Source organism: Drosophila erecta, unplaced genomic scaffold (assembly GCF_003286155.1).
Source record: "Drosophila erecta strain 14021-0224.00,06,07 unplaced genomic scaffold, DereRS2 tig00000092-arrow-pilon, whole genome shotgun sequence".
NCBI lineage: Eukaryota > Metazoa > Arthropoda > Insecta > Diptera > Drosophilidae > Drosophila > Drosophila erecta.
In genome coordinates, this window is record NW_020825207.1 from 17,580,943 (window position 1) to 17,608,783 (window position 27,841).

Here is a 27,841-nt window from a genome sequence, read left to right on the forward strand (position 1 = left end):
TAGTATGCTATTTTAGAAGAACAAATGCAAATCAAATATTCGTTTTAGTGGAACGAAAAATACCGCTATCAGCGCTCCGCTACGAGGCGAATTTTCCAACACTTACACTGCAGAAACAAATAAAAACAGCTGATTTACCAAACAATAGATAGCTGCTTACAGATGTAAACAACAGAAAATTGACAACTTGTTTCAACTGATTGGCTCATTATATTTTAAAATGCCCGCACACTGCGCCGTGATAAATTGTAGCCATAAATACGTACACGCGGGAAGCATTTCATTTCACAGGTAATTGATTTGATTTTAAATTGAGAAGATAATACTATAGCTCCTATTCGCTCAAAGATTTCCATTCAAGCGGAAAGATCTTCTACAGAAATGGAAGGAATTTACCCAGAGGAGTGGTCAGTGGATGCCCTCGAAATGGAGTGCGCTGTGCAGTCGGCACTTTGTTGATGAGGACTTCAATTGCAGCAATAACCGGAAAACGCTGAAAAAGAATGCTGTGCCATCAATTAGAGTTTCGGAAGAAGACTCCATAATTGGCCACTTGGAACAGGTGTCACCAAGCAATAGGCCTACGCACAAACAAACTCTCACCAGTGCCGCCGAATCAGCAGCAACAGGTGTAAAAGCCACCTGCCGCTTTTGTGGATCGTCTGCCACCAATTGCTCCTCGTTTGACAAGAGCTTTGAGCTTTTTGGTATGATCCAGAAGTGCTTTCCTACGCTACAGATTCTGCAGGACGACACCTTGCCGAAAGAAATATGCCAGGAGTGCTGCCTGCAACTAGAGCGTTTTTCCCAATTTATCGATGTAGTGATGTTGGCGCAGAGTGAGTTGCAGAGAAAATACCGCCGACAGCTAAAAATTAAACAGGAACCCTTGGTCCGTGTGAAACAGGAGGCCTGCGAGAGTTTGGACAATCTTTTTCCTGATGAACTGGACATGGGTTTGGAGCAGGACGATGGCTGTGATCAAGAAGAAACTGAACAAAAGTTTCAGTTCTGCGATTTCCCTATGCTAAATGCCCAAGACATTATCAATAATTGTGATATCATGGAAATTATAAATCTAGATGATCCGTTTATCAATATTCCAGACGATGCGGATGTGGGACAGTCGGAGAGATTACAACCTGAAAGAACGGCTAATGAAATGCTGCAGAATGAACTTCTAACTGAAGAGCACAATTATGCAAAGGAGGAATGGCAACTACCCCCCCATCAGTACAAAACGGAAAAGGTGGAGGGAGCGGATGCTGCAACAGACGCCGTTTCTCCGCCCGCTGACCCACCTCCTCTTCAGAATAATATAGCTCCCCCCTCAGTTCCCGAACCGCGCTCATGCAAACCTATTGTGACCAATGTAAGCCAAATACCCAACCCACTGATCCGCGAACTCTTGCCACCGCCTGTTCCACCCACGTCGGTCAAACCCAACATTGTGGTGCTCAACGATAGTGTGGTCGAATCCTCAGCAGCTTTTCGGCTTCACAACTGCACCTTGTGCACTGCTAAATTTATAACAATAGATAGCTTAAATCAGCATTATGCACACAGTCACAGTAATTCCACTCCAATGGTCAGTGTGCCTCCGATGAATATCAGCCTGCCCAGCTTGAGTATGAACCCTCCAATGAAACTAGAGAGCAACAGGGGATTTATGGCCACTGAGCAATTGGAATACTGGCAGTCGGAGTGGCATAATAGTCCTGTATCCAAGCAACCTAAGAAAAAGATTGATATACTGGACATGCAGAGTAGCTTCCTGCATCACAAAGACCTTATACCAACTGCCACTCAACTATCAGCACCCACACCAGATCCTCAACTGGTTGCAGTGTCTGCTAGCTACGCAAAACTGGCTAATAGGTATCGCAAGCTGCAGCTGAAATGCAAAAACATGAAAACTCCGAGGAAGGTGCATAGGAAAGCTTATGTTTGCCGTATGTGCAAGAAGCGATTTTCCAGCTTCAAGAACTTACAACACCACCGTCGCCAAAAAGGACACTTTGTAAAGATATTATCTAATTTTTCAGGACACTGTTGTGGTTGCCTAAAATTCTTTCGATCGCGCTTGGGTCTTCGCCAGCATATGCGATACATATGTCAATCGTTGTCGCTGAAAAACCATCGTCGCCTTCAGAGCTTCAAGTGCCGCCACTGCCAGGCCATTGCCTTTGCCCACTGGCGCCTGTATCGTCGTCATGAACTCAATTGCAGACCCAGAAAATCCAAAACGAAGGTGCAGACGGCAATGAATTTAAAAAAGAAAGTTACGCCCGCCCAAATATTTGAGTGCAATATTTGTAAAAAATCATTTGGGTCGCTCAACGGACTCCGCCAGCATAATATTACCCACTCGACGGAACGACAACACAAGTGCGGCATCTGTGAGCGGGTCTTCAAGCGACGCAACGGACTCTCTCAACACATTAAGGGCTACCACCTGCAGCTCAAGCCGCACGAGTGTCCTGTTTGCCAGCATCGTTACGCACTGAAATGCGATATGCTGAGGTGCAGACATTCCCTCCGAAAAGGTCCAGCAGCCGGGGAGTAAATGGAAGCCCTGTAGAAGACTCACGATTGGACAAGGAAATGGTCTCCCTAGTAACAGTATTTACTAATTAAATGCTATGATCTTTGAGGTAAGACCAATTTGTTGTTCTTAAACAAAGTGCGATAGCACGCCTCTACAAATTTCTTTCCACAGCTGATCTGGATCTTTATGTTGGCACTAAAGCTAAAGGTACTCCATGGGGCACTTAGTTGGTGGTCTTCCACCATCACGCAAGGCGATGAAGGGTACGCAGCGGGAAGGAAATTGGTGCTAGTCAAGGTTACTTGTAATGAGTAATTTCACTAATTTAAACTATCGCTTCACTGAGCAGGAAGAAGGTTTCGCAATTTGGAACAATTTTTTTCATTAAAATTGAAAGTTTTGGAAATAATTAAAGGCGATTTTAATTATTTGTATTATATACATATATTTATTTAAATTGCAGTATAAGTTTGTAGTAAACGCTCTCTAAAAGTACGTGTGTTTTCTTGTGTATTCGTATTTGACGCATTAGTATTGCTTTAATCTCTAACTTTAAACGCGAAATACTGAATCGAAACTTAGTGTTTTACTTTAGACTGATGCAACAGAAAGTAAGATTGACTGCCAACACAGGATTAGTATGTACAAAGAAGGTTGAAGCTCACAAATTGATTTGCTTAACATAACTATCAATTTTATTAACACAACTAAAACGAAGAACATAAAAATGGCACTAAAAGTACAAAATCATAAAGTAAAAAGCATACACTTGGAGAACCATCAAGGAAAACCGTAATTCAACAAAGAAATTTTGCGCAACACCAAACAGTAAAGTAGTTCTTAATCTAAAACATTTTACACTTAACTAAAGGTTAACTATAAATACGCTTTTGGTATGATCGTTATTTATGTACGTATGTATGCATATGTGAGTGGCTAGAGTGGCTCAGTTTGGTTGGATTTAAGAAAATATATTTTAGAAATTGAACATTATGTTTGGATACTTGATAATTTGTTATGGGTACTTTAAAGAGCCAGAACGTATTTTCGTTTGTCAAAGATAACATTCAATTCCCAAGATGTTTTTGCCAGCAAATCGAGTTGATATATGTATGTATGGGGCGATAAGTTTGCATATAATTAGTGTATGTGATGCTTGAAAAATGCTTGTACGAAGCGTATTCTCTTCTCCCGGGTTTAGTTCCACATTCGATTAACCTACGCCAGATAATTACTCGCTAGACTAAGGGGGAACATAAATCCTCTACTGGAAGATCGCTGCCCGCTGCTGGAACTGCTGACGTCGCTGGGCCCGCTCTTCCTCCTCGCGCCGGCGCTCCTCCTGCTCCGCCCGAATCTCGTCGTGGAACTTGTTCGTACGCAGCTGTTGCTCAATTTTCGCCTCGAAGAAGTTCTTGGCTCCGCTCACGCCCACCTGCTCCACATCGACCTCGGTGAGGCGGGCCAGCTGATTCAGCCCGGAATCGGAGTCCAGTTCCCCGGCCTGGGCCTTCCTGAAGATCAGCAGGAACTCCCGGAATGAAATCTTGCCATCGTTATCCTCGTCCACCTCGGCAATCATCTGCTTGAGTCCGAGGTGGGTCTGCGGAGCGCCCAGCTTCTCCATCATGAACTTCAGCTCCTGCAGGTCCAAGAAGCCATCACGAGCCGTATCGTACCTGGAAAAGCGATAGGTAAAAATAAGCAAATCAATTAGTCAGCACTCTGGGAATCGAAGAAAGGAGAAGGTGACTGGTCATTGACCAACCGCAAGACACGAGACTCCCAATGTCGGGGATTAGCAATCGATAATGCAAACGTGGGTGCTCTGGCGTCAGAGGTCGCGTGGCCCGCTGTCTGCGAAAATGGTGGGTGGGAGGGAATTATGGTTGTCGGGCAACCCAATTTCATGCTAAATTTACAAGCAACAGCGGCGGGCGAAACAATAGTACCCAGGAATCAACCCTAGTTTACACGAAATCGAGTAGTCTGCACACCAGAGCTTTGCAAAGCTGGCGCCTCAAATATACCTTTGTTAATGTGGAGATATTCATAACATATTGATATCAAAATAATTAATATGGGTTTATTGTGTTGAGACTCTATAAAGGGCTTTGCCTAATTAAATTGCAGGCAATTTTGATCCACGCTGTTTTTGTCTGTGTTTGGGTTGATAAGCATTGAGGTGGTTCAAAAAACAGATACTCATATATTCAGATTCATCGTGCAAAACATAATTTTAGAGAATTTCCCCCACGATTCCCGTTCGCCATTTATCGCCAGTTCGACGACCGAAATCAGCGAGTCAAGAGTTCAAACTTCCGCCAAAGTGTGGGCAGGAAATGCGATGGAAATGTAAATAAAGCCCATTTAATATCTAATTGTGTAATATATTAAAAGAGAAAACGCAAGAAGCACGCGCTGTCGTCTGAATAAATCGCGTGTTGCTGCGGGCGGCAGATGAGCCACACTTGCCACACGAGCACCATCCAAAGTGGCGGAAACTAGTTGCACAGGCTCCAAACCAGCGACCTTGCGAGTTAGGCGAAGGATGCTGCTGCTGCTGCTGCTGCTGCTGCTGCTGCTGCTCGTGATGATCATCATCATCTGAAACTAGTTAAACTAGTCAGAGCTCTTGCTAAAAATACGATCAGCTAAAGGAAGCAGCAACTTCATATGACAATAAATACCCATTACCCACGATCGGCACATGTGTGTGTACACCTTGTTGTTATCCAACAGTCGCAACTTTCAGTTTCGATTTCTCGCTCGCCTAGAAGCCGCCATCTAATGACGAAATAGTATCTATTAGATTACAGCCGAGCAATGGGAGTTTCGCTTTCGTTTCATTAATAATTGAATCCATATCGACAAATTGCGTGCTTCCATGGTTTGGGGCAAAAAAAGGGGGAAAAAAAGGCAAGTGAAAGTAATTAGCCCGATGCAATGAAAATTGTATCATCTCAGCCGTGTCTGCGATGATGGCTAGGTGTCACCATCACCACCATCACCATGATCACCGCATCATCACTTTTGGCCACCATCCCAGTTGGACAATTACGGCGGCCAGTGTTACGCTATCGCCTCTTTAATTAACTCCAATTGCACTCTTTTCTCCAACTTCGAGTTGCGTCAATGTGACAATTGGAGGCACTTTTGCTTTTCGCCCGCCGGTTTCTCGTTGTTTTCTTTCGAATTAATCAAGGTGTTGTTGTCTGGCTTTCGTTTTGGTTGCCGGGGTAATCGCAACAGACTCCAACTGCTCCATTCAATTAAACATGACGCCGCTTGTGTTTATTAAATCATATTCTACCAATTTAGCAGCAGCTACAGGGGGTATTCACGTGGGTGGGACTGCAACCTATTGCATAAGGATGGCGGCAGAACAGATGCTATACCACCCTTCAAGAACTATTGGTGAATGCATTTTTGAGTTTTTTAAGGTCTATCGTACTACTGGTTATTAGCAATGGCATGGAAGATGGCTTTTGAACAGATTTTAAAGTCAAATATGTATGTTTTCTGTGTATATATTTTTCGATGACCTGCTGTTTCTATGTGGGGCAACACCATCCGTTCCTGCCCCAACCCACAGCCTCCCACCGGATTTAGCCTAATTTGTATTGGTTGTTTTCGTACCAATGAATCGTGCAACTTCACACTCCGAGGTTTTCGGGGGTGTTCGTACATCTTTCTGCCCCATTGCATGTGGCCGGTGTTTCTGTTGTTGTTGTGGCAGGGCCATATGCTGTATGCTATATGCTATGGATGCATGCGATTTTCTTTAGTTTTTTTTTTTTTTTTTGTGTACAGTTCAACAAATAACGGGGTCAGCTGGCCATTGTTATTGGTCTTGCCGTTTATGCCTGCCGCAATTTGCATCGTAAATTTGTCTATGCATGTACTTCGCCGGGTACTTTGTTAACAATTGCGGTTAAAATAATAGCAACCCTTTATGCTTATGGATTTGTGTCCCCCATTTCTTCGCATACTAGACTGCGAAACGTCTGAACATGCGGTTTTAGAAATATGTTTAAGTGGTATAAACCTTAAGCAAACTTGTAAAATACAGTTTTACCGAATAGGCTAGTACTTCACCCATTATTGTAACAACTGCTACTGAGTGGCGATTAGTAGATTGAACACAGGTTTTCGCTATTAGCAGCCAACTGCCTCACACTTGCAACTCCATGGTGAACGGAGCTCTTGTGCCCTCGATGTTCAAGTGGGCTAATGGCAAAGAGAGTGCGATCCAAACCTCGACGCGTTTGCAGTTGGAAGAGCGTTGAGTTCTTGAACTTTGCGGTAACGGTTAAAATACGTTTAAAATGCACCGCGCGTCTTCATAGGGCGGGTTTCATCATTGTAGCCACATCTATTGGAGCCGAATCCAAGCGAAAAGTGTTCAAAGACAATGTCTTGCATACACAATCGCTTGTTTATTTCCACCGATGCTGAGTGAGTGGCCTGGATGTATGGATCGTCTCAATCGCTCGCCCGAGTGTTTTCTGTTTCGAAACCAAACATGCACCTGTGCACATGGCCTGCTCAAATACAGGTATATACTCGTATGTAAAATTGTAAATCAATAAAAGACATGGCTGGCAGACTGGGCAACTTGTATTTAAAGTAGCTATTTGGGGTGTGCGGTATTTCATACACACATATCATATACAGTAATCATGTTTAAGCTGTATTTAACTATTCCTTGACGACGATTCCCACTTCTAATGGGGGTCTGTCAAATCCCTTCCCAATGGCTCATGAAATCGGTAGGGGATTCCCAAAATAAACCCGCCATACTTTGACATTTCGAAATTGGAGCAAGTCAAGACGGTGGGAAGCGGGAAAAAAAGCGTTGCGTGGGTCGCATCTCTGATTATTTTTAGTTGCTGCAGGAAGCGAGAAAACAGCAGCGGCACAACATCGAGTTCTCCTTATCTCCGCAGAAGGGAATCAAACAAATAAACTGGACAACAAACAAATGACATGTCTAATTGCAGCAAGTTGGGGCCACCGCAATGACTGCACGATGAGTGGTGATGATGCGCCACTGGCTCGCACATAATTTGATATTTCCTCAATTGACTGGACAACACTCGACAATAAAGCAGTGTTTGCTACTACATATGTTGGCACAGTTGTGGTCAATCTAATAGCACTGGAATGTGGTGTGATATTATTCTACTGTGCCTGTAATGTCAATAATGCCCGCTGAAGTGCTTTTAAATAGTATATTATGGAATAGATCTTAGAAAATGAAGTTAACTAATATAACCCCACGTTTATCATAAATTCGTTTTGTTCCTTATAATTGGTTGTAAGTCTGTGCTAATTTTGTGCCCAAACTTGTGTCGCCACCGCAGATCGCATAAATTGTAATCACAATGCGCACAATGAAGCGCCGATGGACACGAGGGGGTCCCACTGTCATTGGCTCTCCTTTGTCAGCTAGTTTACTGTACGTAATTTGGTTTTTATTTTGTATTGCGTTTTCCTTTAGCGTGCTTTGTGGACATGCCAGACTGCCCGTCGCCAGCTGGATGCAATTCCACAGCTGCAGTTCGCAACTCGCGATTTTTGGCCAAATGCGAAAAGGTCGGGCACATGTGCGCGGAAATAATTACAAGTGGAGACTGCAGCCGGAAATGTGAGGGGTGTACCATTATGCGGCGCTATCGATTGCCTGGAAACCCGCTTTCCATCGCTGGAAATCTCCATCGAACCCAAAAGAGCAGGCATGCAAACAGCATTTGCGAACAACTAATGTAGTGTCAATGAACCTAGGCGAATGCAAATATGCATTTGGGCGAGGAGAAAGCTCTCTAAGAACGCAAAAGTCCTGCACTAGAAAGCAACCCCCGGAATAAAAAATTCGCATAAGTGCAAAGGGGCAGTCAAGGGGTTATGCCCGAGTGATAATGGGTGGTGTGGTGGCAATGGCAACTTAATTAAAGGCTCTCCTCCTCTCCACTGCGGCCGCAATAAAAGCCCACACAGAAGCGGATTCCACCCCATTGTAAAGTGCGTACGAGTACGTTGCTTTTTGTCCATGAACTCGAGTTGCAAACTGTAACCAGAGCGACGACAGCCAACGATACGAGTAGCATTGGCATTAATAGCACCCCCAACGGAAAACTGGGGGAAGCATAAAGCGCCTTACGCCCACAGTGGTCACTCCCTAATTGGAAGCTTTCTCATTTGCCATCTTTTGAAGAAATAGGTTTTGTCAATTTAGCAAATTTTTGTGGGTGTATTGAACAATTCAATGTTTCTCATAAACTTTGAATTTAATTGGCCTTTAATGAAATATCTATCATTTTTGGGTTTCCGGTTAATGTCAATATACATATTTTATAAGCGAAGATATTAATAGGAGTATTGCTAATAACTGACTAATATATTTGGTAACATTTGTTACATGAGTAACGCGTATTTACTGGAAAATATAGCGTGCGCAAGAGAATATTACTAAATGAGTAATCACTGTATGTCATAAAAACCTACATATGTATGTCTATGCAGAATTAAATCAATTGCAACTGTAATAAGTACCAAACGTAAGTGATTCCTTGGGGGTTGGTTTTCCAGAAGTTTGGTAGAGAAATCTGCCTATCATCTTTACAAACAGACGATGTAGATACATACGGACATGTAAATCTCCATGAAAGCAAGAACTCAGCACTTTAATGAAATTTGACAGACTTGCGACGCCACTGCAATAATCGATATAATTCTGCAGTTTATCGCCTCCCGGAAGTTAGTGCCGCTTCAAATCTCTAAATATTCAGCAGACATCCGTGCGGAAAATGGAGTATTACAAAAGGAAAACAACAAGGAAACTTCAACAAACTACAAAGACGCTGTAAAGATATCTTAATGCATTGCGTGAGCGATAAAAAGGTTAGGCAATGAGCTATACGAGTATATGTGAATATAACACAGTATAAATGTAGTATACCATTGAACAAGGCTTGGTCAGTAAATTATTTGGACCTTATCGATTTGGGAAGTTTCAGAGAGGCCACTGGCTTCCTCTGGAAGTGTGACGTCTTCAAACGAATTTGTTTACATTTGCATTTACTTTGATTATCGGAAGGCAAGGCATGTTCACAGAAATCCGCTCGCTCGGCTGAATCAGTGGCGAATTGTTTATATAAATTGCTTTGTAAAACGAATTCAATGCGTGACTCAGACGGCGTTTTGCTTTCGATTCTCGAATATATAGCAGTTTTAATCAAAACCGATCGGGTTTGAGCGCTTTAAACTTGCCAGTTTAGCACATCTCTTTAGTTGCCGGACGATCCAACGTGACTGGAAATGCCAAATGGGCCGGCAAAAAGGCGCTATTTCAGCCGGTTTTTCGGTTTTTTGGTTTTTGTGTTTATAATTATTTTAAAGTTCCGAACGCAAAACAACCAAGAAGATCAAGCTACCGGGGTAAATGTCTGCTGACATTTGGTCGCGTAGACAAAAGCACTAAAGTCTAGAGAGATAATTCAATAAAGTACGTGAGTAAATCCAACAGTGAGTCCTCATGAAAAATTTGTTTGCGTCTTGTCTGTTCGTTGAGACTAGAATACAATGTATAAAAACATGTTTAAGAACTTACTGTGATGATATTCTGAAATGTCGCATCAGCTTTGAAACCCCTTCTTAAAAAACTGTTCTAAATATGTAGTCATTTCTTGAATAAATAAAAGCTAACCAGTGTCCATATTTCAGCGAATTTAACATAACAATCTTAAGATTTTATCTGCCTACTTCTGCTTTCGAGTATACCAACTTTTTTTTTTTATTTCCTCCATTTGAGACCCAAAAGAGACAATTGTATAATCAAAGCACAATTGTTTTCTGTCCTAATCGAATCTTATAATCCATATATGTAACCCACCACATTAGCTAATAGTAGTCCAAAAGTCTCTTGTCTGTCTGCCTTTTGTGGCACATGCACCCAGTATTTCCCAGACTGCATGGAGTTTTTCTTTCTGGTTTTTATCTTTTTTGCTGTCTGTACATTACTTTACAATTGCAGAACACGTTCGCATTGCCATAATGCAGGTTTTTTACGTTTTGACCATTTTTCAGAGCTCAAAGCTTTGGCCCAGATGCAAGGAAACAGATTTTTGGGGTGGAACACAATCAGGAAGCCAATAAGAAGCTTTAAGATACCCTTAGGCCAGGATAAGAAAGTTCCTAATTGGCTGGCCAATAATAGAGGTAAGCGAAACCAGTTACTGTTTTAAGCGTGCTAATTGTTATTGCCATTGTATTTTTTATCTGCCGAGTGATTCAGCCTCACCTCAGCTGAGTAAAAAATGAATCAGTTAGGAGAGATGACAGGTGCTTGGCGATTCTCCACTAATCAGCTGAGTAAAAGAAATGGCTCGGATGAAACCGAGATAACTTATCAGCCTAGACAAGCTACGTGCCGACCACTTGAATTTAAATAACATAACAATTCTAGAGATTTAATCTAACTAACCGTTGCGCAATACTGCTGCGGTTGATTGAGCGAAACCCAAGCAGGGCCATCACTAATCCGATCCACCACAAGACTAGGAAACTGGGCAAGGGAGAACCTCGGAACACATTTCGTTCGCAAGCCCATCTAACGACAGTTGGCGTTGTCGGTTGGTAATGCAAAACTATAAACAAATACAGGTGATCTCCGATAAGCCCTATGGGTGCTATTAAGTCTTAAGGTCGAACATTAGAACCTTGGCGATAAAAAACAATTGTTTCAATTATCAATGTACTCCCTTCTGAAGGTTATTTGTAACTATTAAATAAGCTCTTTCCTTATTCTTCCTTTTATAAACTAATGAATATTTTCAAAACCTACTTATGGAAACACAAAAGATATCATTTATATATATAATATGTATAACATTTTGAAAGCAATCGGCTATTTATAAGATTGGCTTTTCTTACTGAGAAGTGCACTTAAGGGAGCTCGACTGTGGTGTGATAATTGAATCCGCTTGAAAGTGTTGGGGCAGAAAACCACTTTTGACTCATGATCCGCGCGACGGGAGCACGACTTGGGAATGAGCCAGTGACTGGGACAAAACTGCTCCGCAAGTACTTGTGAGTCATGCCCCATTGCACAGGGGACCAGGGGAGGGTGGAGGCAGCAAGGAGGGGCTGCAGTAAATGCAATTTAAATGCCCATTAGGCGCATGAGTTTTATGTTGCCATCTAATGAGACGCAAATGCGGTGAGATGCCTGGGAAAGTGGCCGTTTCAGGTGAAAGGAGTGCGGAGGCTTGCAAACAAGACCTTTTGCAGATCGAAAGCCCTATTCAAACTGTTTTCTAATTCTGAATTCTATTGCAAAAAAAATTATTACATTTCAAATGTATGTAATATACATATAAGTGTGTGTCTCACGCGTTTAATCATATTACACTTACTATGCTCGATTCATATTTTTAAAGCTGCGTGAGCTGTATTTATTTATTAATTAAAATTTCAACCGCTTTCAAGATAAAAAAAAAATATGTTATCTCCTATTCAGAAAACATAATTCTCGCAATATTATATTCCCAAAAGTAAAGATTACTCAACGGCCTTCACTTACGTATTGAAGGTCTTCTGGTAGTCCTTGATCTGGTTACGGGAGAACTCGGGGAAGTCGGTGTAGACGTTGACCACCTTGTAGGTGCGTCGCACCTCGATGCCCGCCTCCTGGGACTCCATAATCTCCTGGCGCCGATTGAGTATGTGCGTCAGCTCGGAGCTGTCCGTGTTGGTGGTGCTGCTGGGGCTGTCCACGCTGTCCTTGTTGGAGGCGGAGGAGGCGTTCGAGGAAACGGACATTGTGTCGAACCTTGTTTACTCGCTTTAATGTGCTGGAATTTGCCTGCCCTTTTCTGCTGCCTTTTCTCTCTCTCTCTTCCTTTTTGGCACACCCACGCAAAAAGGACCGTAAAAGAGACGTCGGGATACACACACAAATACGGCGACGCGCCAGGAAAACACACGGATTCGTTGCACGTAAGCTTTGGCGTGAGGCGTGGCCCTGAGTCGTTTTTGTTCTTGGAAAAAACAGTTGCAGGATGCGTTTGAAATGCCGGTTTTTTTTCTGCTGCAGGTTGGCTTTCTTATTGGACACCGAATGTTCACCTTAACCGCCGCGACTTCCGAATCTTCTGAACGCTGAGAGACGAATAGTGCGACCGTGACACGAGCGTTCAAATATACCAGCGGGCGCGGCGACTTTTTGGGTGTGACCGTGCTCGGTAAAAAAATACCCAACTCAGCTGAATTTTGAAGCGATAGGTAAATGTAAATATCGAAATACTAATATGATTTAAATTTCAGATATTGAAATACCTTATAGTTATATAGGTAGCGGTTTCAATGAATAAATTCTTTTAATAATTTTGTATATTAAACATTATTTCCATGGAGCAGATGAACAATCGATTTTTATTTTCAAGCTGGTATTTCTTAACCGAAATGTGGGTATATATTTTGTATTTGTATATGAATATGGTGATATGAGCATTGAACTTTATAGATTTTGGAGGTGTTCAAATTTCAATATTAAAATGTATTACGAGTATAAATTTAATTATTAAAAGATTTGAGGTATACAGACAACCCTAAACTATCGGGCAAAGGTCCATCCCCTGGTGTGCCCGCATTTTTTATAGCAATTTAGCAAAATTTTGTAGCAAATTGTTCCGACTGTGATTGTAATTCGTAATTGTTCAATAAAAAATGGGCAGTAAATTGTTTAACAAACTTTTGCTGATTGCCGGATTTGCCAGCCTGGCGCACGCTGCATTTTCTGCTGCCCATCGTAAGTTTCCGTCAATGTAGTGCTCAATAAACTTTGCCCCATTAAGTGCCGCATTTACATACTCCACAGATCGCACCTATTTGAGGCTAACGGAGCAGGAATGGACTAGCCTGCCATTGGATGTGAGTTTCAGAGGCATTCAGGGTGTTACCATGGTTACTCACGAGAGGTTTCCCTTTGACAATCCTTAGATTATTCTGCAGACCGTCATCAGCTTGGTGATTGTGATTTACAACATTATCGAAGTGGTTGGCAACTTTAAGGAGATCCGTGCCACCGTGGACATGCAACAGAAAACTTGGGACACCTTGGGCAACTTCCCCTCGTTTTATTCGTTTAATCACCGTGGTCGTGCCTTGAATCCTGGCTATACGCCCCCGGAATAAGAGGCCTTCCTTTTAAGTTCTGCTATCATTTTATTTTTAGTCTCTGCAAGTTACAATATAGATAACGCTAAAGATCAAGAAATTACCAGGCTCTCATTAGGGATATTGCAACATAAATCAACTTTAGGAACTTGATTTCATTCAGGTTCTATCTCAATTCAAAATATAGATAGCGCTTGGCAACAACCAAATTCCGTAACCCAAATTTGCAAATTTGATAGATATTGCGGAACTCTTGCTTTGGAACATGGACAGTGCCTTGGTCTCCAGCTCATAAGCAGCTCTTAACTCCTGGCCAGGACTATTATTGCATGCCTGACTATGACATGTGCGACAACTGTCGAGGTGGTTACTTCTTAAGAGGCATTCATAGTATAACTCGGAATTGGAACGACATCCTCTTACAATTTCTTTACTGTTGATGTCAAAATACTCCAAGCAGGCCAATTCTTGATTCTCTGGCTCATTCGCTGGAAGCGGACAAGGCAAAGCAGTTTGTCCCCTGGAGATCTCCTCACAGTCCTGCACTCCCCTACACTGATGACACCAAAGACGCTTCTCCGGAAATGATCCTTTGTTGCAGAAACTTCCTTCGCATGGTCGGCAGCTGGCCACATTTGCGGAAGTACAGCTGAAGTCCGATGTTTGGCAACCTCTCGCAGTGGTGCCGTTGTTATAGGAAACCACCACACATGGTGCACCTGGCTCAGCGCATTCTTCGATGTATATCTCGCCTGGTCTTTCCCAATTTGCACAGCCTGCTCCCGCTAGATCTGTGCTGCATTGATAGCACCGGGTGAAATCTTTACTATTACACCCAGTGCCTTCATCGCATTCATAGCACTTAGTGATTTGAGGATTTGTCGGCGGTGCTCCACAACCTCGTTGAATACTCCAGTTTGAGTACTCACAGGAGAAACAGGAAGAAGCTTCAGCGGAGCTACAAGTGCTATTAGATATAGCTGTAATATTTGTCCGGCAAAGTTTCTGATCCACGGAGTTGCATGTTAAACACTTCTGCTGCGTAATGCAGCCTGCGTTGCAATGGTCACCAACTCTACACTTTTCAAACTGCTCTACATACGGCTCGAGATCTGAGGGCATTTTAGTAGAGCAGCCTCTCACCACGCGGCTTAATCTTCGAAAGCTAAAGCAGTACTTGTCCTCCTGCTCACCCAAAAGAACATCCTGCTGGCATTCTTCGTATAGGCTCACATTGCACCTGCTGTTGCTGACCTGAAAGAGATCTATCTTGCAGCCCCTGCCGATTACAGAATCGCAGCTGGCGCAGACTTGGATCCAAGCTCCTTGGTCTTCATTGCAGCCATTGATGTCACACAGTTTGGCGGCAATGGACAGCGTGTGATTCTGCTCGGAGGCACAGCCCCTGTACGCATCTGAAGAACTTATAACATCCGTGTAGCACTGATCCTCTTCGAAATGATAGCGACAGGGTTTTGGTTTAGCTGCTGGAGCCGCCACGCATTCCTGTCCAGCGCAATGATGACACTTTAGTCGTCCAGGCGGATAGACACCCGCATTGCACAGGTTTGATGAGCAAGTCTTTGAGTACGCTGCTCCTGTGATGGGGGTTTCTGCTCCACAGCCGCGGTATGTGATGGAGTCCACTAGTTTTTGTGTGATTTATGGTATTAAAAGATCTGATTTACTAAATATTTCAAGTAATTTTTATGTATCGGTAAGCCCTCCTTAAGTGTGGGTTTGGAAACAATGAATGAACTAAACATTTAAAAATTAATTAAATGCAAAAATAGATTCTATAAAATTGCTGACTATCCCTCTATTTAGAATCAATGACATATCACATTTAGGTGCACTTACCAATGGACATGGCACACGTCAGCTCGGTAGTGCACTCCTTGTAGGGAAGAACTCCCACTTCTCCGAGGGTCTGGGAACATTCCGGCAGGGCCATGGAATCGCAGTGGTAACAAACAATGGCAAAAGAACGGCCTGTTATTAAAAAACCCATTCAATAGTAAACATTTTTCCGTGGGAAATTGCGGATATCTCACTTCTCAGGAGGATCAGAAGCAGGAGGAACAGGCGTTGGAAGTTTGAGGGGCGATTCATCTTCAGTCCATGCATTTTGACAGCTCATAAAGAATGTTTGCCAAAAAGTGCACCTTTGTTTGAAAAATTGGAACCCTAATCTGTTTATGACTTATCAATAATTAGTTGATATAGCTGAACTGATAATGATAAGCTAGAAAAAGCTTAACTCGCTAAATGAGTTCTTAAAATGGGCCCATGAAAACCTTACATGAGTAGAAATGTTGATATTATTATTATTTAATAGCTTAAAACAAGGATTTCCTGATGTCCTAATGAATCTAATGAAACCTTTCATAGTGAGTTTGATGGTTTCCACAAGTTAATTCCGGCATATGCATAATGGCCAAAAATGTCATAACCATAATGTGCTCTGTGCTTCGACCCCATTATCGGAGTGTCCCATAGGTTCCATCGAAAGGTTCACATCATCAATAATTCAGGGGCTCGCATTTGTTGCGGGAAAGTCTGGAGCTACTCAAAAGTGTGGGTCAAGGGTCCCGCGACCGCCCCAACGTATCGATTTAATTTAGAGACCGGATAATTGCGTGACAATCAGGGGATTCGAGTACACATACCACATGTCCAGGCGTTTTAATGACCAACGACCTCAGTTGCCAGCTAAACAGACACGGGACAGGTCGGAAATAACAAACTCATCGGTGGCCAGCACGGAGCAAATATTCTTGTTTGCAGAGCTCTTCAAAACGGGGATAAACCGATAACAAAAGATACAGACCTGATAAGCACATCCACGCTGCGGGTTCACTTGAAGATTTATTCCCCATCCGAGTCATACGCTCTGCGAAGCTACAACCGATCGGTGGCCACAATGCGGATGAGACTGCTGGTCATTTGGATTTCCCTAACTGCTCTGCTTGAATGGAGCAGGGCGCAGGAGGACAATATTGAAGAAGTCAGCTTAAGCGGCGGTCTAGCAAGTGAAAACTCAGATAACCAAGCAGATCAGGTACCGGGAATGGAAACTAGTGAAAATGACACAGAATCCTTAGGACACAGCCAGCTTTTTTTTAACACAACGCAAAGCCCAACTGATGACCACGAGCCTGGGGACGCTAGTTCGGGTACACAGGAAATTCCACCTAATGGAAGCCAAGTAGGGCAAATAGGCCACCAGTCAGGAGAGGATGAGAAGGAACCGGAAGTTACAAGTGTGGGCAGTAATTCGGAAACGGATCACAAATTAGAAGGGGACATGGAAGAGCCAGAAGGGGATGGCGGGAATTCTGGTGTCTCTACCCCAATTAAAGATCCTCAAACCGCTCATTCAGATCATTCGCCTACGGAAACTCCGGAATCATCTTCAGAAGTGACGGCCGATACTCGCCCACCAACTCTACCAGAGAGCAGCTTGGAGTCCCAAACCACGAACAAAACTGAAGAACCATCACCCGATTACCCGGCTGATGGGCCCCAAGCGGACACCACACCGTCACCTCCACCCCCAGACGAAACCACCTTGGCACCACACAAGCCCCCAGTTCCAGACCCAGAACAAAAACCTCTGAGCTGCTACTCCTGCATGTTCTGCAACAAAACGATCACCAACGAAACCAAGTCCCTCTGCGGGCCGATACCCGGAAAAAGGAATGGATGTCGCACCATACTTCTCGTTGATCCCAATGTTGTTCCGGGGAAAAAGTATTTCCTGCATCGGGGCTGTGTATCCGAATTAGATATGGAGCTCTCTCGTTATTGCGTTGACAATGAGAAGTTGTGCCCCACGTGCTACGAGGACAATTGTAATGTTCACAATATGACAGAATATGAAGTCTCTGCAGCAGTCACCCATCATCTGGAGGTTCCAGTGCTCATCTGGGGCATATGTTTGCTTAGCTGGCAGGTGGCTTATTAACCAGCCGCTATGTTCTGAGTCATCACAATTAAAATGTAAATGGAGATTGAGGTACTTAAAAATCGATAGGCATGTCTGTCTAGACAAATTAGTTTTATCTATGGAATACATAAGCTTAATTACAATGAATTTCTGTGTACAGATTTGAATATCTTTGCAGCGGAAAACGCATGGGGATTTTCTCTTTCTTAAATAGTAAAATATATTTTACCTAATATGAAAATGTATATATAAAATAAAGTATTCAAAGTTCGAAACAGTATATTGAGTTATTTGTATTTGTAAAAAACGCAAGGATATCGACAACATAACTAGTACTTATATTACTTGGATAATTATTGTTCGAGCCATTAAGTGTTCAGCAGCCATTTAATGGAACAGGGATACTGGGATTGGGTTTTTAATTTGGTCCCTTGAGACCATTTCCAGAAACCACATCATTTAAACCATATAAAATGGCTCAACAAAACCTAGATGCAGTTAGCCAGGTCATCGAAGCGTGTCTATAAGCACGGCACAGCAGAGCCACAGTTGAAACTAAGAAACTAAATGCATTTTTGCTTAATGGATATGCTTTCCAAGAATATTATTTTATTTACTGTTCTATCATGCTTTGAAGTTCAGGGAGTGCACCAGGTGCAACCAAGTGAAGTGTACACTATGAGCCCAGCAGAGCCCACTAGAATGGAGGAAGCTTCGGCACCAGTCGCGGAAACAACAACTGTTTTTCCGCCAATAAGTTGCCTTAGTTGCAGATACTGCTCTATCAATGAGGGTAAAACAAGAACCAAAAAGGGTAAAAAGATGTGCACCACAAAATTGGGCGAAGTGAACGGTTGCGTATCTATGTTCTTCTACTTTCCCAACCGCCCTGGAGGACCAGATGGCTATATTGAGAGAAGTTGCATTTCCGACATGGACGAAAGTGCGCTGGTACACTGTAAGAAACATCAAAAACTCTGCGAAAAGTGTTTCGTTGATGATTGCAACTATGTGGAAATAGATCGAAATGGATTAGTGACGAATGCAGCTTCGCGAATAATATGCTCAAGTCTAATGATCTTCTGTTTAACCGGATGGCTCTATAGGAGTAAAAAATGCACCCTCGGTTTATTATAAGCCTATTCAACCTAATAATGGATATCAATGTTAAACATGTTAAACCTACATTTTGTAATTCGGCGATCTCGCCATGCTGACTACAATTAATAATGAGTTTACCTGAGAATGCCAATTTTCTTGGAAAACTTTCTGCGACATTACCAAATTGCTCTGCTTGGCGTATTCTTTATTGCACCTTAACCACTTACCTGTCATTTTTATAGTTGCAATAAATGTATACATATACACGTATGTATATACAAAGTATATTATTAATTGTATTGCGGTTGATAAGCCTTATTATTTGTTTATGTATTTGGCAGCCGTTTTGATAAGCATTTTGAAACCTTTTCTACTAGCCATCAAAGAAATCATAAGCAAAACCATCCATAAACAGCATTACAATGAAACATTGTTTTATTGAGATGATTTGTTTTGGATTATACAAGTAATCTTAAAGTGCTTCAGCTCCTATAATCAGGTTACGTCTTTTAATCTGTTGCTTTGTAAGTTTGCTTTACAGTACTCATAGATCTAATTTGATTAGATCAGCCAACTAAATGTAGCTGGCAGGATTATAGGGCACTGCGTAGTGCGATCACAAGGCCCATCAGCAGACCGACCACGCCCACCTGCCTGAGTGAGCCTGGTCCATTGAAGGCATCCTTGTTGCAGCTGCACTCCGTTCACGTAACGTATTGGTGGGCCTCCACTTTGGCATCGCACTGGTACTGCATCGGTTGGCTAGCAGAGCTAAAACATCCTCGTACTCCAAGCTCATCTAGGGGAGGATGTTGAAAGGTAATCATTAGTATTTTCGTGGGCATAATATTAATATAATTTGGGAGTACGCCTATACATTTCAAAATAAATTCTTTGAGAACTATAGCATTGACTCGCTGTGCTTACCAACTTACTCCAGACTCCGCTGAAGCACGTTCCATTGGGGCAGTTGACCACAGGGTCATTCAACTGATTAATGCACCTCTGGCCAATTGTATACCGTATCCGTCACGTTGCTCGTGGTACACTCGTGGAACCAAAGCACTCCTGGCACACCACATTCGCGTTGCAATTGTCTGTTGTGCAGGACGAGCAGGATGCTAAGCTGCACACACAGCCTCGAGTTAAAGTTCCTTTTGAAATAGAGAAAATCAATCACTGAATGCCAAGGGAAAATGGTTCATATGAATCCTAATATGAACTATTCCTGGTATAAACGACGAGATTTCGCGAATTAAAAAAGCTACGCTGAGCAAGAGTATCAGGCGAATGAGTCACTACGTCATAAGCCTTTTCGTTCCGCACGAAATAGGAAAAGATCCTTGAGATCAAGAAATTGATCCTTGATTAGCTGTCAATAGCTAACAGAGATAATCGCTTATCACTTTTGCCTGCACTGATCGATAACAGGGCCACTACCCTTGTCTAAGAATATTAAATAGTCGCTCATGAGTCATACAAACTCACCTGAGCTAATAAGGGTATAGCACTCATTATCGCAGGATGTTGTCTCCTGAGTTAATGGACTCGTTAAACAGTTTCCAGACTCATTTGTCGTTTACTTGCACGAATAGCATTCTGCAATAGCAATGATGTATTCAATTATTTAAATTATTTAAATAACAAACTACAAAAAAAGGCAACTTACGGAGGGCCAAAGTTCTGTCTTACTTTTTAACTGAAATGTCGGACTGGCTGGATCGACCACCGTTGGTTAACTGGCTTTCTCACTGTTTAACCATATTTCTAACCCCCATTCGCGTAATCACTTTCACCTGAACTTCACCAAGCTCTCCGCATGCAGCGCTTATCTGTTCTACACAGATTATGTATGTATGTGTATATAACCGGAGCCAGTCAGTTCTCTTTTGGCTGATAACTACGATTCCCAGGTGTGATTATAATTGTAGGTGTGTATGTCGCTATTTACATGCGATGATAGTTACCACAGGCCTGCGGTTACTTTAGAGCTTTAGGAAAATAGAAAAAATTAACCCATGCCGTCAAGTTTTTCCATTACTTCATCAAGCTTACTGTTTCCGAGCTCTCCGGTGGAAAATTGAACACAATTATAATAGTAAATACATACTCGTATTTCAATTAAAACAAGCTTCGGCTTGCCCCTGCTGTAATAATATATAAAATGTATAATGCCTCGTTCCGACTTATATACTACCTGCAATAGAAAGAATACTTTTGCGAATTTGTATACTTAAATATGCGTTGCAATCTGAAATCAATATAGCCTCAGCAAGGGTAAAAATATAAAAGTGTGGGCGCAATAGCTTGCGATGCTTAGGCGTCCAGCTTTTACACGTAAAACAACCTTTCTATTGCCCTCTGGGTTGACTTTAGTTCCTTTAATAAACAAAATGTAATTATGATCTAACAAGGGAGAACGTGTCCATTTTCTCTACTGTTGGATACCCAGAATGATAGCCAGATTGACTCAGCTAGTGAAACTGAGCCAGGATTTTTGCAGGGTCGAACCCTTCCTTGTTCAATCAATCTAGTAACCCTTTCACTTTACGAGGAACGGACTTAATTGCATTTGCCTTAGCTACACGTCTTGTATCTTTAGGCTGCTTAAAGATCCAAGCGAGACATTCTTGTATATAATTGTAAACGTTCAAGAATATTTGTTCTGAAATCCATAGTTTCGGTCTTGAATTATTCTTGAACTTAAATTTTCGTTCTTGGATCAAACAAATATGCTCTTACATCGCTTACCTTAGAAATTAATACGATTTTTATATCTACATATATTATTATTATTACTTATTGTATTTATGCGACTTCTCATGAATAAAGATAAAGAGCTCTTTAATGCTACACATGCCGGTGTTCTATGTTATTCAAATCTTATCAAAGTATTCTTAGGGTTTAATTCCAGTCATAATGATGCAATAAAACAAAGTATCCTTGTTTAGTAAGAAAGTAGTTTTATATCTTTAAGGCATATCTTTCAAAGGTTTTTTGTAACCCAGACTGGTTGTCAACACAAAGTCTTTATCTTAACAATATGCTCAAGAAATATAACCGAAATCTAATCTGAGTAATCTGCGGCGAATTTGGCAACGAGAGCCATTCATGTTGCATGCACTCAGTACCTTTAAAATCTTTTTTGTGCGCGGACGTTTTGCTGTTTAAGATCATTTCTGGCACTACGATTTAATAAATTAGTTCGATTGAAATGTTATAAGTGGTTTAAGATTTAAGAACGTCAGTAAAGCAAAGTCGTGAGGAATAAGTGTTGTTTTTTACTTGCTCGTCTACATTCCCCATTCACTGATGCAGATACCTGGTAGAGATATATACCTATTACATCTGATAGTCAGGGAACTTAACAATGGCAATTTGTCCTGTTTTTAACAGGCTTCTAACTATTAATTGATTAGAATATCATTAACCAGATAAGCTGAGCGAGTATTTAGTTCTTAATGCTCGGACTGATTCACTTGTATCCTATTTGTTATATAGCGAAACATAAAATAGATACCTGGTAGAGATATATACCAGTTACTTCTGATAGTCAGGGAACTTAACAATGGCAATTCGCCCTGTTTTTAAAAAGCTGCTATATAGCTAATTATTAATTGATTAGAACATTATTAACCAGAATAGCTGAGCGTGAATTTAGTTCTTAATGATCGGATTGATTCACTTGTATCCTATTTGTTATATAGCGAAACATAAAATAGTCATAGCCGGTTTGTAAAATGCAGTCCTTTAAGAATGAAGATCTCCCCCAGAATCCTCGAGAACGATCGAATATATTTTCTGCGTTATCCTTTTGGTAAGAGAGTGCGTACGTGTAGCATCCAAATAATTTTAAAGTGTTTACATTTGTTTAAATAATCAGGTATACCATTCCCACATTTATTAAGGGGAGAAAGGTCACATTGGGTGCGAAGGACCTTTACAGGGCCTTGAAAGAGCATAGAGCCGGTGAGTGTTTTCAGATTTAAGCAACAATATTAATATATACAATATATATATCCTTTATTGAAAAGAGACGCTGGGCAACAAATTATGCACATCCTGGCAGAAGGAACTGGAGACCTACGGGAAAAATGCCAGTTTGCTAAGGATTCTCTTTCGTGTATTCGGCCAGTACTTCGTCCTCCTCGGAGTGCTTCTCCTCTTCCTGGAGGCTCTTCTAACGGTGCAGCCCATGTTTCTTATGGAGCTTATATCTAGCTTTTCCCATTCTAGCCCGATATCCAATGGAATGGCATATGCCCACGCGGGCGGAGTGATTTTGGGCTCTGCCCTAAAAGGGCTCCTTATGCACCCGTTCTCATTCGCCGTCACTCACCTGGGTATGTTCCTTAGCTTAGTTGCACTAAGCTTAGGGAAAATGATCTTCTCTATCTATAAACTGCAGGCCTTAAGATTCGAGTGGGTGTAAGCAGCATGATCTACCGGAAAGGCCTTCGATTGACCAAAACAGACCTGGGCGAAATATCTACCGGACATATAATCAACCTAATTTCCAATGACCTCGGCAGAATGGACACCTTCATTCAGTTTACTCACTATCTTTGGTTGGCCCCACTGCAAACTCTATTGGTGACCTATTTTATGTACCAAGAAGTGAGTTCCGAGAATATCATACCGGTTAATAATTTAAACTTCTAATTTGTTCATAGATTGGCATCGCTGCCGTGTTTGGCATGGCCGTCATGCTGCTCTTCATACCCTTCCAAATGTATTTGGGCAACAAGATTTCGAGGCTGCGTCTGAAGACCGCTCTCCGGACGGACAAACGGATGCGGATAATGACTGAGATCATTGCTGGCATCCAGGTAATTAAAATGTACGCTTGGGAGCTTCCATTCGAGAAAATGGTGGCCCATGCCCGCCACAAGGAGATCAATGCCATCCGGCACGTGACCTTTGCGAAATGCCTCCTCTTGTCCTTCAACAGATTCCTCACGCCAGTATCCATTTTTCTCAGTTTGGTAGGATTTGTGCTTTTGGGCAGGTTCCTCACAGCGGAAGTGGCTTTCCTCATCACAGCCTACTACAATGTTGTACGCACCAACATGACCTCATATTTTTCATTGGGCATGACGCAAACTGCAGAAACCCTCGTTTCCATCAAGCGGGTTCAGACGTTTTTACTGTCCGGAGAGGTGGAAGCTCCTGGTAAAAAGGTAGTTTCCAACGGGGCTGAGGAAATTTTAGAAGGGGCTAGCGAAAAACTCCTAGAGAAGCCCAGACCAATAGGTACTCCCGAGACACCCCAACACCATTCCGAAGATCGCGTAGCCATAAGTGAACTTAAAGCCAAGTGGGTCACGAACTCACCAGATTATACGCTTAGTGGGCTTAATCTGCAGGTCCCCGCTGGTACGTTGCTCGCCATTGTGGGTCACACTGGCTCCGGAAAATCCAGTCTGATACAAGCCATTCTGGGGGAACTGCGTGTCGAATCTGGAGAGATCGAGGTTACTGGATCGATGTCATACGCCTCCCAAGAGCCGTGGCTTTTTTCGGGAACAGTGCGTCAGAATATTCTCTTTGGCCAGCCAATGGATCGCCGGCGATACGATTTGGTGGTGAGGAAATGCGCTTTGGAACGAGACTTGGATCTACTTCCCTTGAAGGATAAAACCATATTGGGAGACCGCGGAGCCTCGCTCTCGGGTGGCCAAAAGGCGAGAATCAGCTTGGCAAGATCTGTTTACCGGGATGCCTCCATCTACCTGCTGGATGATCCTCTGAGTGCGGTGGACTCCAATGTGGCCCGTCGTCTCTTCGAAGGCTGCTTACGTGGCTATCTGCGAGACAAGATTGTCATCCTGGTCACCAACCAGCTGCAGTTCCTGCAGCAGGCCGACCAGATTGTGATCATGGAGAAGGGCCAGGTGAGTGCTGTGGGAACGTATGAGTCGCTTCAAAAATCGGGTGTAGACTTTGGCAATGTGCTGGAAGATCCTGTTAATCGCAATGAGCCGGCGGAGGACCGATCAATAATCTCCAGCATGAATGACCAACGGCGCAGCAGTGTGAAATCCGTGCTCTCCAATGCGGAATCCTGCCCAGACGATCTGCAGGAGGAACAAATGAATAACCTTGAGCCCCAGGATATGGGTCGGAGTGGACTAGAAGTATACGTCGATTATTTTAGGGCAGGAGGCGGATTCCTATCCTTTTTTGTGATAATGAGCTTTTTCGTGTGCTCCCAGGGCCTAGCCTCTCTTGGAGATTACTTTCTGAAGCCTTGGTAAGGAGTTGTTTACTTGGACACTTTTGAAATCGTTTATGTAATATTCGTAAATCTTATGCCTTTAGGGTCTCAGGAAATGAGAACATGGTTGCTCATAACGACACAACATATACTAAGGATGAGGATATCGAAGTGCACGCTGCATATATGTTTATGTTGATTACAGTGCTCTCCATTCTTGTGACCATAAAACGATCCTTTATGTTCTTCAACTTGGCGATGAAGGCCTCGACCCATTTGCATAACTCAATGTTTCGGGGGATCTCCAGAGCCCCCATGTATTTTTTCAACAAGAACCCTGCGGGGGGTATCCTTAATCGCTTCTCCAAGGACATGGGTCAAGTGGATGAGGTGCTGCCCTCCATAATGATGACCGTCATCCAAGACTTTCTCCTGATTAGCGGCAATATTATTGTCATATCCATTGTCAATCCCCTCTTTCTCATACCCGCCCTGGCTTTTGGCGTAGTTATATACTACCTCCGATCTTTTTATCTCAAAACTTCGCGGGCCGTAAAACGCTTGGAGGCCAGTAGTAAGTACTTATTAACTAATTACCACTTGGATACAGCTTTCGCACCTTTTGACAGCTCGATCTCCGGTTTACTCACATTTTGCTGCTTCTCTGACTGGTCTTACCACCATTCGTGCCTTTGGGGCTGGGAGCATTTTGGAGGCGGAATTTGATAGTTACCAAGATATGCACAGCTCCGCCTCCTACATGTTCATTAGCACCTCGCGAGCCTTCGCCTATTGGATAGATATGTTCTGTGTGCTCTATATAGCGATTGTCACGCTGGCCTTCTTCATCTTTCCGCCGTCCAGTGCAGCCGGTGTGGGTCTGGCCATAACTCAGGTAGCGATCGGTAGCACATTGTGTCTTTTTAATACTAAATGCATATTTTCCAGGCCATGGGCTTGACGAGCACGGTTCAGTGGACTGTCCGCCAGTCGACAGAGTTGGAGAACACAATGATTTCTGTGGAGCGGCTGATTGATTACGAAGAAATTGAGCCAGAGGGCGCACTGGAAGCCCCGACTGACGGGAAAGCAACCGAGTCTTGGCCAGAGCACGGGAAAATAGAATTTGACGACCTGAGTCTGCGTTACGAGCCCAATCTGAAAACAGAAAGCGTTCTAAAATCGCTCAGTTTTGTAATTAAGCCCAGGGAAAAAGTTGGCATCGTGGGACGAACAGGTGCGGGAAAATCCTCGCTGATCAACGCTCTTTTCCGCCTGTCCTACAACGATGGATCTGTGCTAGTAGACGATAAGGACACCAGCGATATGGGTCTGCATGACCTTCGCAGCAAGATCTCAATCATACCCCAGGAACCAGTCCTGTTCTCCGGCACAGTGCGGCACAACTTGGATCCCTTTGATGAGTATGGCGATGAAAGACTGTGGTGCGCGCTGGAGCAGGTGGAACTCAAGGATGTTGTGGCCAATGCGGACACTGGCCTAGAGACGAAAATCTCCGAAGGTGGCTCAAACTTTAGCGTGGGTCAGCGCCAATTGATCTGCTTGGCACGGGCTATTCTGCGGGACAACAGAATACTTGTGATGGACGAGGCCACCGCCAATGTGGATCCCCAGACGGACGCCCTAATCCAAGCCACCATCCGAAACAAGTTCAGGGAGTGCACCGTCCTTACCATAGCCCATAGATTGCACACCATCATGGACTCGGACAGGGTACTGGTGATGGATGCCGGAAGAGTTGTGGAATTTGGTACGCCCTTTGAGCTCCTAACTGCGGAAGACACTAATGTCTTCCACGACTTGGTCAAGCAGATGGGGCAGGCCACCTACGACACTCTCCTGAAGATTTCTCAACGGGTAAGAGTATTCGTCTGTAAAGTATTCATATATATTTATAAAATATCCATTTCAGGCCTTCGAAAATTCTGACAAACCCAGCCTCATGCTTCCATCTTGACGAGCCGAAAGTGCTTATAAATAATCAATACTATATGTTGCCAATTTAATCCATTTAAGTTTTTAAACTTTCAGTTAAGAACATGATTATTTTCATAAAATACCATAAAGCATATATTTTGGAAAAATATTAACAAAATCCCTATTATTTTGCTCCTAGCTGCAATATTAGAATATATTAGAGAAATTTTATTGATTAGATATGTATGTACATATGTTATACATATATGTGTTATCACATCTGACAGGCGCGATAAGTAAAAGTGAAGTACTTGCAGACTTAATGAGGTTTTCCTCATTTAATAATATGATGAAAAAGATGTCTACGGAATTTCCGATTGTGGTGGGACAAGGGCAATAATTTTAAAGTGAACATAATTTATTATGCTGAACTACAAGAGAATGGTTAAAATGTATTGTTGTTATCCATATTGTATTGTAGTTATCTTTTAACTAAAAGTCGAAGCCTTTGTCATATTATATTATTAAAATTCCTAGATATTAGTACTAAGTATCAAACCTACATTGAGGTCGATATATGAAAAGATAACTAAACAATATAATTGCACTTTATTACAATTCTAATGTTTTATCGGTGGGAATGTATAGTTTGTATGTTACACAATTTATTACGGTGGGTTTCACATAATATTAAATATATTAATATTAAAACACTATTAGTTATTAGTAAAAATATGATACATTTAATTGCGTTTATAAATGTACTAAATTACATTAATACTACAATATTTGTAATAGCACAGGACAGTGTAAAAGGGCTATGATAGGATGGGAAATAAATTAGAAAGCCTTTATCTTATCTTTGAGTGGTCCACTCTAATGCTCTGAAGGCTGAAGTGACCATGTAAGT

At 42.5% G+C, this 27,841-nt stretch overlaps 5 protein-coding genes and 1 pseudogene across 6 annotated transcripts; 4 read left to right on the forward strand and 2 right to left on the reverse strand.

Moving 5' to 3' along the window:
* The first annotated feature begins 106 nt into the window (after positions 1-106).
* On the forward strand, positions 107-2,957 carry LOC6549343 (zinc finger protein 628). The gene is made up of 3 exons (XM_001974287.3): positions 107-291; positions 349-2,654; positions 2,720-2,957. The coding sequence occupies exons 1-2, from the start codon at positions 221-223 to the stop codon at positions 2,564-2,566; spliced, it is 2,289 nt and encodes a 762-aa protein (XP_001974323.2). The 5' UTR covers positions 107-220; the 3' UTR covers positions 2,567-2,654; positions 2,720-2,957.
* A 19-nt stretch (positions 2,958-2,976) lies between these two features.
* LOC6549342 (EF-hand domain-containing protein D2 homolog) lies at positions 2,977-12,781 on the reverse strand. The gene is made up of 2 exons (XM_001974286.3): positions 12,132-12,781; positions 2,977-4,227 (listed from the first exon to the last, which is right to left on the reverse strand). Exons 1-2 carry the CDS (start codon positions 12,368-12,370, stop codon positions 3,813-3,815), a joined length of 654 nt encoding a protein of 217 aa, XP_001974322.1. The 5' UTR covers positions 12,371-12,781; the 3' UTR covers positions 2,977-3,812.
* Positions 12,782-13,142: 361 nt separating this feature from the next.
* LOC6549341 (membrane magnesium transporter 1) lies at positions 13,143-13,827 on the forward strand. The gene is made up of 3 exons (XM_001974285.3): positions 13,143-13,358; positions 13,428-13,480; positions 13,550-13,827. The coding sequence occupies exons 1-3, from the start codon at positions 13,277-13,279 to the stop codon at positions 13,742-13,744; spliced, it is 330 nt and encodes a 109-aa protein (XP_001974321.1). The 5' UTR covers positions 13,143-13,276; the 3' UTR covers positions 13,745-13,827.
* Positions 13,828-13,897: 70 nt separating this feature from the next.
* LOC26526007 lies at positions 13,898-20,814 on the reverse strand (annotated as a pseudogene).
* Positions 16,449-17,889, forward strand: LOC6549339 (uncharacterized protein DDB_G0284459). The gene has a single exon (XM_001974283.3). The coding sequence runs from the start codon at positions 16,650-16,652 to the stop codon at positions 17,691-17,693; it is 1,044 nt and encodes a 347-aa protein (XP_001974319.1). The 5' UTR covers positions 16,449-16,649; the 3' UTR covers positions 17,694-17,889.
* Positions 20,815-21,996: 1,182 nt separating the features above from the next.
* LOC6549413 (probable multidrug resistance-associated protein lethal(2)03659) lies at positions 21,997-26,971 on the forward strand. Of its 2 annotated transcripts, XM_026980456.1 has the most exons (10): positions 21,997-22,101; positions 22,484-22,593; positions 22,660-22,745; positions 22,811-23,119; positions 23,185-23,393; positions 23,450-25,029; positions 25,098-25,567; positions 25,623-25,888; positions 25,942-26,871; positions 26,927-26,971. In XM_026980456.1, the coding sequence occupies exons 2-10, from the start codon at positions 22,517-22,519 to the stop codon at positions 26,969-26,971; spliced, it is 3,972 nt and encodes a 1,323-aa protein (XP_026836257.1). In that variant the 5' UTR covers positions 21,997-22,101; positions 22,484-22,516. The 2 variants fall into 2 exon arrangements, with proteins under 2 accessions (XP_026836257.1, XP_001974318.2); XM_001974282.3 differs by lacking the exon at positions 21,997-22,101 and having other exon boundaries at positions 22,273-22,593.
* The last annotated feature ends 870 nt before the right edge of the window (positions 26,972-27,841 follow it).